The sequence below is a fragment of the Mus musculus genome, chromosome 12, assembly GCF_000001635.26.
Source record: "Mus musculus strain C57BL/6J chromosome 12, GRCm38.p6 C57BL/6J".
NCBI lineage: Eukaryota > Metazoa > Chordata > Mammalia > Rodentia > Muridae > Mus > Mus musculus.
The window spans coordinates 32,199,353-32,216,981 of record NC_000078.6 but is presented as its reverse complement, the minus strand read 5'-3'; the positions used below and the strand labels follow the sequence as shown (position 1 = coordinate 32,216,981).

General features: G+C 44.4%; 1 protein-coding gene across 6 annotated transcripts in view; it reads left to right on the top strand.

Annotated features, from left to right (window-relative positions):
• Nucleotides 1–8,304: 8,304 nt before the first annotated feature.
• Pik3cg (phosphatidylinositol-4,5-bisphosphate 3-kinase catalytic subunit gamma) overlaps nt 8,305–17,629 on the top strand; it is a 35,281-nt gene continuing 25,956 nt past the window's right edge. For 2 of the 6 annotated variants that reach the window (NR_157094.1, NM_001146200.2), the window contains exons 1-4: nt 8,323–8,464; nt 10,984–12,990; nt 16,082–16,147; nt 16,257–16,482. Coding sequence is in view for 5 of the 6 variants with exons in the window: in NM_001146200.2 (NP_001139672.1) it covers nt 10,996–12,990; nt 16,082–16,147; nt 16,257–16,482 (2,287 nt within the window). In the remaining variant the exon portion in view is untranslated. Of the gene's footprint in view, nt 8,465–8,511; nt 8,832–10,983; nt 12,991–16,081; nt 16,148–16,256; nt 16,483–17,629 lie in introns of those variants that run through there. The other 4 variants (XM_006515112.3, XM_030246758.1, NM_020272.2 and 1 more) reach the window with 4 other exon arrangements.

Here is a 17,629-nt window from a genome sequence, read left to right as displayed (position 1 = left end):
GTGGTGGTGAAGTCCAGACTGGGGCTATAGGTGGTGGCAAAGTAGGACAAACAGAGGGACAGGAGTACTTGTGCCAGAGGACACAGCTGGGAGACAAAGAGTACACACAGGACATGTGAGACTAGTGAGAAGATGTAAGAGGCGAGCACGGTCTTTGCCAAAGGCCAAAGAGCACAGAGGCACAAGGTCTTGACCATATATGGAGTTCATTTTCCCATCTCTGAAGTCACAGCATCAAATGTTATGGGTGTTGAGAGATGCCCCCTCCCAAGTCCCACAAAACATCAGCAGCAGTATCTGTTCTTATGCTCCTGAAGGAAAATTCACACTAAGACCCAAGTAAACCAAGCTGGCATTAAAGATTGAGTTCAGTTGGATGATCGACAAGCCTCTAAGACCAACTAAACACTGGTAGTAAGGAAGGTTCATGCAGGGCTGGGCAGAGCAAAACTCATGAACCAGGACCTTTAATGCCTGCCACTGGTGATGCTTTCTGGAATGGAAGCCTGGTAAACTTCATTTGTGTGCCTTCTCCTAGGCCTGGATATGTTCTAGAAGTTTGTTATCCAGGTACTCCTAGGAACTCCTAGGCCTTTAGGATCTGCCAAGTGTTAAGCCTACATCAGCCTGGAACTCATGCCTGGTGCTGACTGCCCTGCCCACAGGATCTTGCATCATGCTTACATTTCTGAGTTTTGAGCAGTGTTAGTTAAAGCAGTCAGCTCCTCTCCATGCTAATCTGACCCCTGACTGGGTTCTACCCAACCCTCACAGCTTCAGTGACTTGTCCAGTCCCTGGGGTACACAGAGTCCCCATATGGCAGCTGGACATGAAATAGATGGAAACCAGAGTCACTTGCACTGAGCACAGGCTTCTGACTGGTACTGTTCTAGAGATGTACCCGGGGACCACTAACTTGGCAAAAGCTGTGCTGCTTGAGGTTAGAGGACAGGTGATACAGACGGTTCCTTAGCCATGAAGGCTGACACTAAACTGGCTCATTCTCACTGTCATGGAGGTTTATGCTATCTCATAAATAGAGGAGATATGTCCCAGACTTACTCTAAAGCCAGAAGTTATGAGAATAGTACTCAAGTCCTGCTACACAGGTCTCTGCAGAATGCCAGGGGAGCTGAGAGACTCCATCTATGCAGCCCATACTGCACACAGGTCCTTAGTTTCTACCAGCACCAAGTCTCAGCATGACGGGCCTCACTGGGCTCCAAAACAAAGCATAGGCTAGCTTAAGTACCCCACTCCTTAGCTCTTCTACCAAGAAAAGGAGGCCTAATGCTATTCCAGTGGATGGGTCTATGGGTATTGGTCTGATGGTAGAGGGTTCCAGGCATCTTCTCAATACTGATGGACAGCCTGGAAGTGAGTCAAATCTAAAACCTGAACTCAGTCCTCCCTCCCTCTTGCTAAGTAGCATGCTGGACTGCCTATGGTTGAAGAAGGGATGTTGCAGGCAATCCTTTCTGCCTTCTTCCAGATGTCCCTTCATTTCCTTCTACTACGTCCTTGATTTCCTCGGCAGCTGTGGCGACCATTTGGTGCATAAGCAGATGTTGAACTTCATGCTCCCGTGGGGAGGATCTTCTGTAGTCACCATCTTGTCCGCCTCTGACACTGCAATTTGCAGACAGTAGTAGGATTTCCAAAGCAGAACTGAGGAGACAAAAGGAGAATGGACAGGAAGAGGAGGTTCTGAGAAAAACCACACACAAAATCTTTGTAAGGAAGGGGAACAAATATCACAAAGGGGAAAAAAAGAGTTTGGTTTAACGCAATCCTGCTAAAAGCTATCAAAACCTGAAAATGTTTACTCTTTTTAAAAAGCTGCTGGTGAAAGGCATTTGCTAATTATTTTTATAAAAACATATGCCTTAAATGCCACATAAAATGTCTGTTTCTATGCTGTAAATATCAAATAATAAAGATATTTATAGCACTTTCTGATGTATTTGAAACAAGGTGTTTTATGTAATGAATAAACATTTTTTATATCCCTTAATGCCAATTTTAACAAAACCACTTTAAATCTCACCAAAGGAAGAATAACCTTATAAAAGTTGATCCCAACCTTGCCAGCCTAGTTCTTTGAGAAGAAACAACCTATCATGTCACATGTTAAATTAGACTGCAGTTTCAAGACAACCCAAGATTCTAGTAGCTCCACATGCTTGAATACATTTTCTTTCCCTTGTAGATGTGTTAAACACGAGCCAGTCTGGGAGTTCTGTGGACCCCTGTATCCTAGAATGTGAAGGCCACAGGTCTTGCCAGGCTTTGTCAAGAACTGGTGACCTCGACACATCCATCTGACACCATCTTCTGGCCTTCACCGGAAGCTTTACCCACATGCACATAGACACACATAGACACATAATTAAAAACACAATTTAAAAAAAAAACAAAACTGGTGACTTGTCTATAATCCCCCCTCTTTTGCCTTCCCCTAGATTATGGATTTCTTATGTGATTTTTTTTTCTTTCAGGAACTGGCTGTCTTTCATGATTCACTCTGCCTGAATGTTCTTTCCCACCTCCTCCACCTACTCACATTCTACCTGCTTTCTTTGATGCCCTGGAGGATTCCCTTCAGGATGGGTTGACTAAAATCGACAGAGCCCTGCTCTGCATCCCCAGCCTTTTCCCTGGGTGGCTCCAAGGGCACATCTCATGTCCTATACTGGGTGGTGATGACACTAGAACATCTCTGCCCAGCGGACTCACAATGTTGTTGCAAAAACTTGCTAACATATTAGAGGTATTCAATAACCAATACTAAAAAGAATTCATGGACAAAAGGAAATGAATGCACATGTCAATGTATATGTGGGTGGAGATCTTCAGCATCAGCTTGAATAAGACCCCATTCCCCTTCAGATGAGCCCCCAAAGTAATCCTGTTCCTTTTATAAAACCTTTCCTGGCCCTATGGGTCTACAGCTAATACAAAGATGGATCAATGGTAGAGGGGTCAGAGTGGGTAAGAACTGCCCCAATTAAAAGAGGATTCATATAGGAATCTGCAAGAATAGGGGGTACCCAGATGCTTAAGGAATTTTAGAAGTGGCTTACTGATTGGGCCACTGTTAGTAAAAAGACCTGGTAAAATGGCTTTGTATCTACTACTCATAGAGAAAGTGACCATTATAAGTGTGGTCAGATGAGTCTCACTCATCAACAGTGACAGCAGCATCCCAGCAAGAAACCATAGGACTGGTGACCCAAAGGCCCCTTCCCCTTCAAATCAGAACATACCACTTTAATTGAAAGGGAAGAGATGCAAGAAGGGAGGAGAAAGGAGAAAGGAGGATATTTCAAAGAGAGAAGAGGAATTGTAGTTGCAGGAGGCCAATGCCCGCACACTCGCAGGCATGCACTCACACATGGTATTTCCTGATCTTCACAACTTTCTTGTGATCTGATAGACAAAGAATATTTGTCTATCTGTTCTTGGACATGAAGAGGACTCATCCTCGGTACAGCACATAGCAAGCAAGTACAGAGAAGGCCTTGCTTGGACCTTAGCTACCCCTCAATGAGTGGCTCTTTCGGGGTAGATCTCACAGCCTACTGTGTTGCAGAAGGCCAAGCTGGCTGTGGAATAATAGGGATGGGGGAGCTGTCATCTTCTCAAGACCAGGAAAGTGCAGCTCTAGCTAGCACCACTCTGCACACCTCAGCCTGAGCCTCAGCCACGTTCTAGAGCCCCTTCTTTGAACCTGGAGAGGATCTGGCTGGCTTCCTTCCAGTGGGATGTGACTCCTGCTATAATCAAAGCTGAGAATCCAGGGGTTTAGAAAGAACAGCAACTGCTGTTACCATGCTACCAGGGTTCTTAGTGCAGGCTCCATCCTGTCATCCTGTTGCCAATGACAATGAATATGGGGGGGGGGGGGGTGTGCAGGGAACCACTCATGGAGAACCCATAGTGGGTTTGGAAACTATAGACCCGTCCCGCAGTTTTGTCTGTTGGGGGAATATATGAGAAGGAGAGACAGGAAGTGGGTTAGAGAGGCATGTAAGCAGACAGTAAAACCCTTAGCATGCTGTAGACAATCATGAAGACAAGGTCCCAGGGGAGTCTGTGGGGAAGCCTTTACAAGAAGAAGTAGCTCTTGCCCACAGGATATGAGAGCTGCAGTTTGGAGTCTTTAAACTCAGTCAATAATAACAAGAGAACAGCATTAAACGTTAGACGGGATCAACAGAAAGGCTCTGAAGGGCTTGTCGCTCCTCATAGATTTAGTCCAACTATGTTCCCTCCTAATTCCACACTCTCTTCCTGAGTTCCATGTTCTGTCCCTGGAAAGGGGGTACATACTGGGGCTTAGGTCAGATAGTTGGAAGGAAAGAAGGAACTATCTGGATTTTGATTGGTCTGAAAGATATGGAAATATCCTTCACAATCCCTCAACAGTCTTGTAAATACAGAGAAGTCTGGTGACCTTCCAGAAATACAAACTACTCATTCTGGAAATATTTATCTATGTCCTTGTTGTTTGCTTTGTACCAAGCCCTGGGAAACAGCCACGAGCACAGCAGTCATTTCTCGTAAAGTGCTCAAGGATCTGGTGAGGATGGGAGGATGTTAGCAGCGGAGTAAGGAGATGGCTTCTCATGGGAAATCAGTAGGGTGAGTGCCATTGATCCACTGCAGAGCCTGGAGTGGCCACTTGACCTCTCTGTGCCTGGTTTTCATCATAAATGAAACCACGGTAGCACTGCTGCCCTTGGGATGGTGCAAGGGTTACATGAATGGGCATATAAAGTGCTCATAACTGAGCAGGACACGTCCAGTCAGAAGTGTTTGCTCTTGCGATATTGGCATTACTGTGACTGTGTTGACCACCAGTGAGGAAGATATTCTTTAAAAGTGTGTTTTGCCAAACCAGAGAGCCCTCCCAGAGGAGGTAACCCAACCTGAGCATGACAAATGGCTAGGGGCATTATAGGACCTGGGGTGGGGAGAAGAGAAAGGAAAGGGGGGACAGAGGTTGCACACACAGGTGGCATATGGCTGAGCCCAGCAAGTAGAAAGCAGAGACCAGTTTCCTTTAGTTGTAGAGGTGATTTTGAAGTTGAGGCAAAGGGCCAAAGATACATCATAGAGTCTAATGGCTCGTGTTAAGGAATTTGGATTTTTAAAAATCCTCTTACAAAACAATTATTTCTGAGGTGCTCTTTAAGCTGTCATAGGAAAAGTGAGCTGAACAAGGAAACAAAGAACAGTCTACCCCATAGTCAGTTTCTGCTAATAACAATGGAGAGTTAAGTGTGTCTGATGTTCGGAGGCACACCTTGGCTACTGCAGATCTCTGGGGTTTGGTTGATAATAACTGTTCTCCTCTGAGATTTTTTTCGTTGCTGCTGCTGTTGTTGGGATTTGAAGTGGCTCCCCTCAACCCACATGCCAGGATTATAGTCTGCTTCTCCAGCAGTCATTGTCATATATTCTAATGATTTGGACAGCTGGTCACCCAGGGGACGGCTCCTGATGAACTCAAACCATTTGAATAATTCTCCACTCTTCCCATTGATTGGCTGCCGTAGGATGTGCACTTGCCAAAACTCTCACCAGAGCTATGAGGGAACAAAGGAGGCTGCTGGAAAAACTGTTTCTCACTGAAAACAAAACACAAGATGCCATGATGTTTTCTTTCTCTCTCTCCACAATGACTCCAAGCATCACATGGCCGTTAGCACACTCAAAATGTGTAAGATATTGCATACGTATATAATATAGCTAGTAGTTTTGTTCAGTTGAAAATAAACGATTTCTAACAACTTTCTAAAATGGGGGGCGGTTGTGACATTTTGAGCAGATTAGAAAGCTAAGGCAGATGAATTGGCATATATTAGGTCCCCCAAATGAACAAGAGTAAACATATATAACAGAAAAGTCTGTGCCTCTATGGTGCCATGATGGTTGGACTACTGTAGTAGTGACATTGCACAGACCCTTTTCTGCTTCATGATGAAACAGAAAATGCCTATGCATGGTGCTCTGCTTGCCAACAATACTGTGGATAATCTCGGAGGACCAAATGCAAAGAGCATCCCTCAGATGGAACAACTAATTTCTTAATCTGTTTCTCCATGAGCACTGCCTACTCTGTCTTCTGCTTTGAATTGATTCCATCTTGTCATTCCTACGATAGCTATATTCTAAATGTAACCTGATTATTCCATTGAGAATATAGTGCTAGATGCATGAGACTCTCAGAATGGACAAAACAGCAGCACGCTATCACTACCATAAGTGACGTAGCCTGGAGATCGGCTGACCCCAAATTTCTGGGGATAAAATTTCCTTATTAGGAAAATGAGGTTCCATATGGAGAAGTACACACAGAGAAAAGAGGCACCAGGCATGTCTCATTACTTCTGCCTAACAATATTCACTACAAATAGTAAATTTTAGTGGCTGTATGAGCAATTGAAGACGATCATAGGACGTTTAATCTCAAACCACCGGTAAGCCTAAAGTATTTGAAAGTTTAGTCAGAGAATTGACATTTTTTTCACATGAGTGAACTTAGCTGAATAGTCCTTTCAAAAGAAAAAGGACCCAAGAGCCTGAGTCTAGCATTTCTGAAAGCGTGCATATGCATGTGTGTGTAAAGCTGGAAAGCTGAGAATTAGTCAGCTCACAGTCCCCTCAGGTCAGCGTCCCCTCTGAAGAGCCCTACTCACTTCACCTGCTGTCAGGGCCCCCCCAAACACACACACACACACACACACACACACTGAGTGAAGCATAACTTGGTAAGTCTTCCCCCCTAAACAATTCAAGCTACCCTGAGACTTGTAAAGATACCAACCTCTCAAGGAAGTATGCTTACATAGAAATATGCTTTGGAAAGCTGAAATACCCCCTTTACATATCTGAAATTCAGCAGCCTTTGAATCAAGACTTGACCACTGCTATTGACTCTTAAACCACTATTTTAAAGCTAAGACCCAAAGGACTTTATCTTTTATGTACTGTTTTCCTTGTTGCTGTGACAAAGCATCCAACAGAAGCAATTTAAGGCAGAACGGGAGTTATTTTGGTTCCCAATTTGAGGGTACAGTGCATCGTGGCAGGAAAGTCATGCCGGCAGGATCATAGAGCAGCTGCTAACATTGCATCTGCCATCAGGAAGCAGATGAACAGGGCCTGCCGTTCTCTGGCTTTCTCCCATCCAGAACTGCAGCTCCCATGTTTAGAGTGGACCTTTATATACTTCACCTAAGCCAGTCTAGAGACAGGCTTATAGGGATGCACAGAGATTTGTCTCTTAGATTCCAGATCCTGTCACGTTTACAATCTGTACGAACCATCACAAGGACTGTGTGAGAGGAAATAGAACAGGTCAGAGACTCTATCTCAATATCCACGAAGCTCAAAGAAACTCATGAGGCTGTGCTTCGGAGGGCTGTGTGAGGCTCCTCTATCCTTCTTGCTGTTCCAGCTGGAATCCTTGACAGCCTAGTGGGGGAGAATAAGCCCTGGTATAGAGACCCCTGGAACAGGGGACGACTGGCTATGCTTAGGGTTGTAGAAGGAATTGAGGTTACTTGGAAAATATAGGACTGCTTTAAGAAGAATTCAGAGCCTGCCTCCTCCCTGTTCTCCAAGCCTGTGGAAACTGGAAGCCATCTCTCAGTGATTACCTGCCTGGAGCAGGCAGTTTCTAGCTCCCTAATGTCGCCAGGAGAGCAATGTCCTCCTGTTTTGTCTGACTAATTCATTTTCACACACACACACACACACACACACACACACACTCAGCATATCAGCAACAGGCACACACATTGCATGCTGCAGGACTTTCAGTTTGTGATATTTTGAGACTTGAATGGTCTAGAAGGGAGGCAGGGGGAGGTCTCACCAATGTAAGGAAGTGAGTTCCCAGGCTTTGCTCTTGCAAGCATCCAGACTGAGCCCAACAGTCCACAGTTACAACACACACACACACACACACACACACACACACACACTAGGGCTTATTCGAATTCTCAAAGGGAAATAGATTTCACTACAAGCAATCCAATACTGTGGCTACGCAGCCCTTTCTTCTACTTATTGCTAGCTACACACACGCTTCATTTGTTTATGCCTTGGGTATATTTTTGGTTTGTCTGAGTCTCTCACAATCTTTGAAGAGTTAATTCAAAGAGTGAGAGAAATAGTAAGGCAAACACCGTTCTCTGTTCCGCTCTGCTCTGTGTGTGCTTCAGCAGGAAATGCATTTCTGACACTTTTAAAATGAGCAATCACATGTATAATCAACTTGGTTAAAACTTCCTTCCTGGTAACTGCAACACTTCCTCTGCATCTGGATATGAAGGGAGCCCCAGAAAAGAGGAAGAGACGAGGTGCCCCGGGTAGGTCTAGATTCGTTTTTTTTTTTTTTTTCCTAAAGTAAACAAATGATCCTCCTCCGCATCACCTCCAGGGCTGCCTCAGGTACGACTGCTTTCTGTTGTTTGCTCTTTGCTTGGTATGACTTGGAACAGTAACACCTTCCTTCTCAGCTAGAATCTTTTTGTCTGGATCCATTGCCGGTTCAAGCTGAGCCAACCCCCGAGCGTCTGAGTTTCCTTGTCTCGGCGCGCTTAGACTGTGTACATCCACAAAGTTCCGTCCAGCAAGGGCTTGCAGGTGCACTAGTTCTTTCTGTTTTTGTTTGTGCGGAAAGGGGCGGCCACAGAGCCCGTGACGGACAGGCTCCAGAGTCGACCAAGTGCTTGCTTGGGAATTCTGTCCAGACAGTGTTTTTGTAAGAGGACAAAGCTACTTAGTCCCAGCCATGAGGAAACCCAGTGAGTATTTGGTCAGCCTTTTCTCTTCTGTACCTTGTATCGTGCTATATAGCGTGAGTTCCTGCTGTCACTGAGGCAGATAACTGAGTTATATTTGTATGCTTAAATTTGGACATGTTTTATTTTAAGTTCATGTCAGTATCAAAATAGTTTATGGTTCTTTTCTTTGTTGGTTATTCTATACTATACCAAAAGACCAAAGTGAATGCTTTAAGCTACCAAGCAACAGTTGTTTGGGACAGTTGGTTTCATTTATTTACTAAGTATAGCTTCATTATATTTTAAAAGGAGGGAGAATTGACTTTTAAAATAGTTTAACCCAAGAATTGTACATAAGTTGAGATCCAATGTAACTTGTCTTTTATAGCTTTTAATCAAGATCTCCTTTGGGGTATATAATTAACACTCCACTGTTCTTCAGGAAAAACTAATTATGGATCTCATTAACATCAATTAGAGAGTAAATGATATTTTCTGAAATATTTTGTTTCAATATTTGAATGTGGTTTAGAATATAATGTAGTACCAATGTAGCAATGTTAAATATTAAAATCAAAATTTTTATGAATCATTTTTATGGATTATTTTTTAGTTTTGGAACTCTGAGCATTTCAGTCATTAGTTGATGGGTTCATAGTTATGCTTAAATACCTTGTAGAGGGCAAATACCTAAATATAGGTAATATGATGGGAACAAATTTGTAAATTCCTGCTATGGAGATGAAAATATTAGGACATAAGGAAACTGAATTATTGTTTCGGGTCATGGGAGGGCAGGAATCACGTCTTCTACTGTGTCCCCTCTAAAGCAGAGGCAGGCCAAACCAACTGGCTCAGTTAAAATTACCTAAAAGTTCATATTGGTAAAGTCCATGTATGTTAGCACCTCCCCCTGCCCTAATATAGCAGTGATAGCTGGAATGCTCTGCATTCCATGACCAAAATGGTATGTGTGGGGACACGGCTTTGATTACAATCTTCACCAGTTTTACTACACTTGAGTTTTATGAATGGAATGACTAGCTTTCTTATATAGAAAGAAAAAATGAAAAGAAAGAAGACAGGAAGTTGACTAGGGAGACTGGGTTCAGACAGTTTGAAAATAGAGAAGATGAAGCAAGATTGGGTGTCTAGGTTAGAGAAGTGTGAGACTGAACAGAGGAAATGCATCGGCATTGGCTTGTTCTCAAAGTGATGTTCAGGGTCTCACACCGCACCTTAGGGACTCAGCCTTTGCCCTCCACTGTACTGTCTTATGCATCTGTGAGTTTCAGGGTACTTACAAACAGTTGCCATTTTGAGCCAGTAAATGACAGACACTGTGCTAGATGAGGGTTTAACATATTTTTGTGCACATGTGAGGGCGGTATATTGTGTGGTGTGAGCATATGTGTGTGCAGGTGTGCAAGTATACCTGCAGAGGACAGAGGAGACTCTCTCCACCTTATTCCTTTCAGACTGGGTCTCTCACTGAACCTGGAGCTAGGCTGGGAGACAGACAGCAAGCCCCAGTAAGTTTTCTCATCTCTGCTCTCCTCCCAACACAGAGAGAGAGAGAGACAGACAGACAGACAGACAGAGACAGACAGAGACAGAGAGAAAACGTTAGAGACAGACAGACAGAGACAGAAAGAGAGAGAGACCCACCCCTGGGGTTACAGGTCCATGGGGACAATGGTAATGCTTATATGGGAGGTAGGGTATGAACTCTGACCTTATGTTTGTACAGGAAGCACTTTTATCCACTGAGCCATCTCTCCAGGCCCATGGTGCATTAAATGAAAACATCATACACACACACACACACACACACACACACACACACACATACACACACACAAAACTAAAGAAACGGTGTCAGCATGGTTTTTTAAAAAGCTGCGCTGCCTTATTTAACTTTTACCTCCATCTTCTATTTGTAAATAATCAAATTTACATATAAAAATCAGGCTCGGATATTAGGTAGGCTACATCACTCAAACAGTAAGTAGCTGGCAGGGATTCATGTTCTGACCAGCGCTGCTAAAGTCAGCGCTGCCTCCATCTTTCTTGGTCCCTCCAGGCCTTGTGCTCACATCAGCCCACCACACCTTCTCTCTGCCATCATACAGGAATGTGCAGGAAGCAGTGTCTCTTGACAAAGCTCTGTTTCTCCACTCCCAGGTCGCATAGGGCATGGAGCTGGAGAACTATGAACAACCGGTGGTTCTAAGAGAGGACAACCTCCGCCGGCGCCGGAGGATGAAGCCACGCAGCGCAGCAGGCAGCCTGTCTTCCATGGAGCTCATCCCCATTGAGTTCGTACTGCCCACCAGCCAGCGCATCAGCAAGACTCCAGAAACAGCGCTGCTGCATGTGGCTGGCCATGGCAATGTGGAACAGATGAAAGCTCAGGTGTGGCTGCGCGCACTGGAGACCAGTGTGGCTGCGGAGTTCTACCACCGATTGGGCCCGGACCAATTCCTCCTGCTCTACCAGAAGAAAGGACAATGGTATGAGATCTATGACAGGTACCAAGTGGTGCAGACCCTAGACTGCCTGCATTACTGGAAGTTGATGCACAAGAGCCCTGGCCAGATCCACGTGGTACAGCGACACGTACCTTCTGAGGAGACCTTGGCTTTCCAGAAGCAGCTCACCTCCCTGATTGGCTATGACGTCACTGACATCAGCAATGTGCACGATGATGAGCTAGAGTTCACTCGCCGCCGTCTGGTTACGCCCCGCATGGCTGAAGTGGCTGGCCGGGATGCCAAACTCTATGCTATGCACCCTTGGGTAACGTCCAAACCTCTCCCAGACTACCTGTCAAAAAAGATTGCCAACAACTGCATCTTCATCGTCATCCACCGCGGTACCACCAGCCAAACCATCAAGGTCTCCGCAGATGATACTCCTGGTACCATCCTCCAGAGCTTCTTCACCAAGATGGCCAAGAAGAAGTCCCTAATGAATATCTCAGAAAGTCAAAGTGAGCAGGATTTTGTATTGCGGGTTTGTGGCCGCGATGAGTACCTGGTGGGTGAAACACCCCTCAAAAATTTCCAGTGGGTGAGGCAGTGCCTCAAGAACGGAGATGAAATACACCTGGTGCTCGACACGCCTCCAGACCCAGCCCTTGATGAGGTGAGGAAGGAAGAATGGCCGCTGGTGGATGACTGCACTGGAGTCACCGGCTACCACGAGCAGCTGACCATCCATGGCAAGGACCACGAGAGTGTGTTCACAGTGTCTTTGTGGGACTGCGACCGAAAGTTCAGGGTCAAGATCAGAGGCATTGATATCCCTGTCCTGCCTCGGAACACCGACCTCACTGTGTTTGTGGAAGCGAACATCCAGCACGGGCAACAAGTCCTCTGCCAAAGGAGAACCAGCCCTAAGCCCTTCGCAGAAGAGGTACTCTGGAATGTGTGGCTGGAGTTTGGCATCAAAATCAAAGACTTGCCCAAAGGGGCTCTATTGAACCTACAGATCTACTGCTGCAAAACCCCATCACTGTCCAGCAAGGCTTCTGCAGAGACTCCAGGCTCCGAGTCCAAGGGCAAAGCCCAGCTTCTCTATTACGTGAACTTGCTGTTAATAGACCACCGTTTCCTCCTCCGCCACGGGGACTATGTGCTCCACATGTGGCAGATATCTGGCAAGGCAGAGGAGCAGGGCAGCTTCAATGCTGACAAGCTCACATCCGCAACCAATCCTGACAAGGAGAACTCAATGTCCATTTCCATCCTGCTGGACAATTACTGTCACCCCATAGCTTTGCCTAAGCACCGGCCCACCCCTGACCCAGAGGGAGACAGGGTTCGGGCTGAAATGCCCAATCAGCTTCGAAAGCAATTGGAGGCGATCATAGCCACAGATCCACTTAACCCCCTCACAGCAGAGGACAAAGAATTGCTCTGGCATTTTCGATATGAAAGCCTGAAGCATCCGAAGGCTTACCCTAAGCTATTCAGCTCAGTGAAATGGGGGCAGCAAGAAATTGTTGCCAAAACGTACCAGCTGTTAGCCAGAAGGGAGATCTGGGATCAAAGTGCTTTGGACGTTGGCTTAACCATGCAGCTCCTGGACTGCAACTTTTCAGACGAGAATGTCCGGGCCATTGCAGTTCAGAAACTGGAGAGCTTAGAGGACGATGACGTTTTACATTACCTTCTCCAGCTGGTACAGGTAGGGGCTGCTGGTTAGCAGGAACTGCTCTCTCAGAGAGCTCATTTGCATGTACACAGGCACCCCTTTCAGGAGTCATCCGGTACCCTTTGTTCAGTTTCATGATCAGTCAGCCTAGTGCCGATGAAGCCACGTCAAAAAAGTAGTAAATGCTTCCATTGACCTTTTTTTTTTTTACTGTGTTTGAGAGTTTGGCAGTGAGCATTTGAAAGACACCAGTGCTGCCCTTCACGTTTTAGGAGAATTGTCACAGTGGAAATTACATAGTCCTCATTAATTATTTTAATGATAGATTGAACTCGTTGCAAACTTCCTTGGGCCGAGGCTCATGATTTACATGGACTGCTGTGTATTGTGTCATTTGATTCCACTATTAACTGCGACTGACGGTGGTCAAGTTAGAGTCTGGATTTGCATTTTATACATATGGAAATTGAGATACAAGGACACTAAGCTGTGTGTCCAGGGCCACATATTTTATTTTAAAGGGCAATGGGTGAAATGAAAGGGCTGACTGACTCCAGGCTTTGTCCTTTTTACAGCCTCAAATATCTTGCAGGAATCAAGCAGCAGGATAATACAGGCTAGAGATATTTTAAATCTTTGTAGAACAACAAATTCTGGGTAGAATCTTTTAAATACTTGTTTTTAATTCTTGAGTATTATATATAGGTATACATTGAAAAATGATTATACATACCTCCTATTTCCACTTCAGATTCTCTTCCTGTCCTTATTAATATGTCTCCCTCTCAAGTTAATGCCATTTCCCCCTAATAACTGCTAAGTCCAACTAGCACTATCCACATGTTCATGGGTGTAGAACCTTCCACGAGAGCAGAGGAATCCTACCAGTAGCCACATCTTCGAAAAAGGATGATTTTTTTTCTCCTAGCAACTTTCCACTGCCACTAGCTCCTCAATGAGAGGTAGGGCCTAGAGACCTATCTACCCCATCTATGGCAGAACTTTGAATGGGTTGATCCTGCACAGGTGACCACAGTTACTCTGAGTTCATGATGGCTTTCAGGTCTACTCCACAGAGGGAAATGTCACGCTTGGTAACGTAATCCTCGTCAAAAGCCCATGGCTGGGGAGGTCATAGGCCCTAGGGTAGAGCAAGCTATTGCTATTTTGCTAAAGAATTGTGCTGAGTAGGATCTTGGTAGCTGCCCTCTTTAAACAGGCAGGAAACTAGTTTCATCAGTTCCCATGATGCTCTCTGGGGTTCTGTGGGGTCAGTAAGCCATATGCCTGAGATTTAGCTGGGCTGTTAAAGATCGATAGTTCTGCTCACTTTAGTAATTCTCATCTTACACTGTGTTGCTTGACAAGGGAATGGAAAGTAAGAGGTGGGGGCGGGGGAGGGGAATGGTATTGTACAGCACAGATTGCTCAGTCCTCAGTTCAAAAATGTCTTCAGTAAGAAGACAAACGTTTAGATTTGCTACCGCACACACAAATACACACCATGTGTTTAATATAAAATTATGAAATTATGGCAAGGGCTTCTGGGAATACCAAAGAATACCAATAGCAAATAGGGGATCAGGTGACACTTAATTGTGATTAAAGCATCTAGGGAAAGTTCAGAGTAGGCAATGCTTGGTCTAACAATCTTTTCCTTGTCATTTTCCAAAGAAAATTGCAGAATTCAAAGATAAGTAAGATTTTCCTTAGAAATATTTTAGGTGAAAGAGGTCAATCAGTCTTATTAACTTTGGATGCGTTGGCTTATATTTGAAGAGTGATATTCATTTGTGCAGCGATTTGAAACATTTTCAGCTCCAACTAAATGACTCATTGCTGGCTAAAATGGTCTCTCGGTTGCGATCTGCATCATTTGTTGTAGAAGTGAAACATGAAGAAAGACCAGCTATCAGATTAGAAACCTAAAACACATTTAAAGTGAGTTCTGTTGACTGAGTAACCGCATTCTCAGAACTCGACTGACATGCAGTTCTACGGCACCTACCTGACCACACCCAAAAGGAGTACTTTTGGAAGGAGGGCTAACATTGAAACATTAAGGTCAGTACTGATCACAGCAAATTAGAAACCCAGAGTGTGAAGAACCATGACCATAACAAGACTTCAGGCCCCATAATATGGGCTACAGTGGAAATGTCTTCTATTCTTTGGAGGAAAAGATCATTTCTATTTATAAAGGAACTGTTCTAAGATAGTCCATATTAGACTTATATACATTACCTATCTTCTAGCTTACTATTAGACCCACATATACTACCCACCTTCTAACTTAATATATGCATTGATAATTAAATAATATTTGTCGCCTTCAAAACTATTAGCTATTTCAAGCTTATTGAAAAATAAAATATGAAAAATATACCGGGACCCACCAAGATTTAATTTATTCTTCTTCCATTTTATTGGCTTTCTTCAAAATAGAGCTGCCATTTCACTTAAGCCAACACCCAACCCAGAACCAACACTGTGAATATGATCAAGCACTAGCAATGAAGATCGAGCTCTGCCTAGAGAAGCATAGAAAATTAGGGATAGTCTGACACAGCACTCTGTACTGCAGTGTGGCAGGGTGGGGGCTGCTGTTTACCTACAGTAAGCAGATGGGAGCTGCTCAAAAGGGAGGCTACGGGGTTTTAGGATCTTCACACTTGACCCGTTTGCATCTGCTGGTCTTCTGATACGTGCTGTTCATGGTCCATTTGCTTTGTAACAACCACCCTTACCTTTCACTTTAAAGAATTAGCATAGCCACATCCACCTCTCCCTTCTCCCCTTCCAATAACCCAAGCCATTCTAACTCAGAGGAAAAGCCTTCGCAACTTCAGTTCTGCCATGATCCAGATCACAGCGCTGTGCATCACAAGTTCTGGCCTCCAGCCCCAGCTTGGTCCTCACCTATTATAGAATGCTAAGCAAGTGCCTCCTCCTCCTGTCCTCAGTGCCTGCTAAACAGGGAACTGGATTTGAGTAGCTGGGGAGATTCTCACCACCTTAGCTGAAAGACCCACTGAAGCAGAACTGTGGGTTTCCCCCATTGCCTTTCTTCTGACTGACCACCACAGAGCACAGACCTTCAAATGTCAATGTGCTCTTCCTTTAGGCTGTGAAATTTGAACCGTACCACGACAGTGCGCTGGCCAGATTCCTGCTGAAGCGTGGCTTGAGGGTAAGTACTTCCACTTTGATAACAGTCTGACCGTTTAGGCTACCAGGAATTGCCCAGTAAACCTACAGCATTAGTCACCATGATCTCAACCATCTTGCACCCATCTCAGAACAAAAGAATCGGTCACTTCTTGTTCTGGTTCCTGCGAAGTGAGATCGCACAGTCCAGACACTATCAGCAGAGGTTCGCTGTGATCCTGGAGGCGTACCTGCGAGGCTGTGGCACAGCCATGTTGCAGGACTTCACACAGCAGGTCCATGTGATTGAGATGTTACAGAAAGTCACCATTGATATTAAATCGCTCTCGGCAGAGAAGTATGACGTCAGTTCCCAAGGTACCGTGGTTGCGTTTTCTCAGTTCTCCTTCCAAATGCCATAATTGTTTTGAATCTTCTTTCTGGAATCCAAGTAGTATTTTGCAAAAGGTGACCAAGAAAACATTTTGGTCTCTTATCTTCAATGAAGTAAATAGATTTAAAGTTCTCCTTCTATAAGACATGATGTTTTGTGACCATAAATGTATATGTTCTTACAAGTGAAGCTGTGCATGTGAAACTTGGAGAAATTGAAGAACTTTGTGTGAACAGAAAACATAATTTTCAATAACAGTTCCACACACAAGAAGTATGTGGAACTCCTTTTCCAAATATCCTTTTCCTCATCTTTAAATACTTTCGTGCTGATTTCAAATAGTCAGAATTTGAAGGTAATATTGAGAGGTTAGGTTGATTTTAAAATTTCATCATATACATACATTTGCATCTCAGAATAATACACATAGATAAATGTATGTCACCTTCACACATGGGTGTGTGTGTATGTGTGTGCCCCTCCTCTCTGTAGTCATCCCCAACCTCTTGTCTCTTCTGCTCTAGGAAAATTAACCACTCTTATAAGGTTTGGGTTGATACCATTGGCACATCTTTTTTGACACAATAAAGTGTATGAAGCTTGAACCTAGAAGCACGCCAACTTAAAACGGGCACTAACATCCCTGCCCAGTGGTTAAAGCTTTTGAATATTTTACATTTATAACCTTCCCTTTGGATCATTTTCTAGTTCATTGAGCATGCTACCCCCAAAGCTACTAACGATAGCAGTAACAATCTTATGTTTGGGCTGGCCTCTGACTGTTATCCAGCCAGTAATCTGTACTCTGTGTGTTTTGCCTTGAGAATTTCGAAGTTGCCCCATCTTTTGTACACACCCTAACTTCCTCCTTTGAGAATTTGCAGAACTGTAACCGAACTCTAGTTAAGAATGTGTTCAAATGTCTGCTCCACAAACCAGAGGGCTGTTGAAAGTCTCACAGGCTAGAAAGATGATGGCAGCACCAATTGCGTAGGTTCACTCTCAGCACACTCTCTTGACTGGAGGTTTTACACATGTGTTCACATATGCCCTCTGCCTTTGAAGGGACATTTACACTTAAGTTGTTGTTCACAGTGATTCTGACTTACTTTGCCTACTTGGAATGGTTAG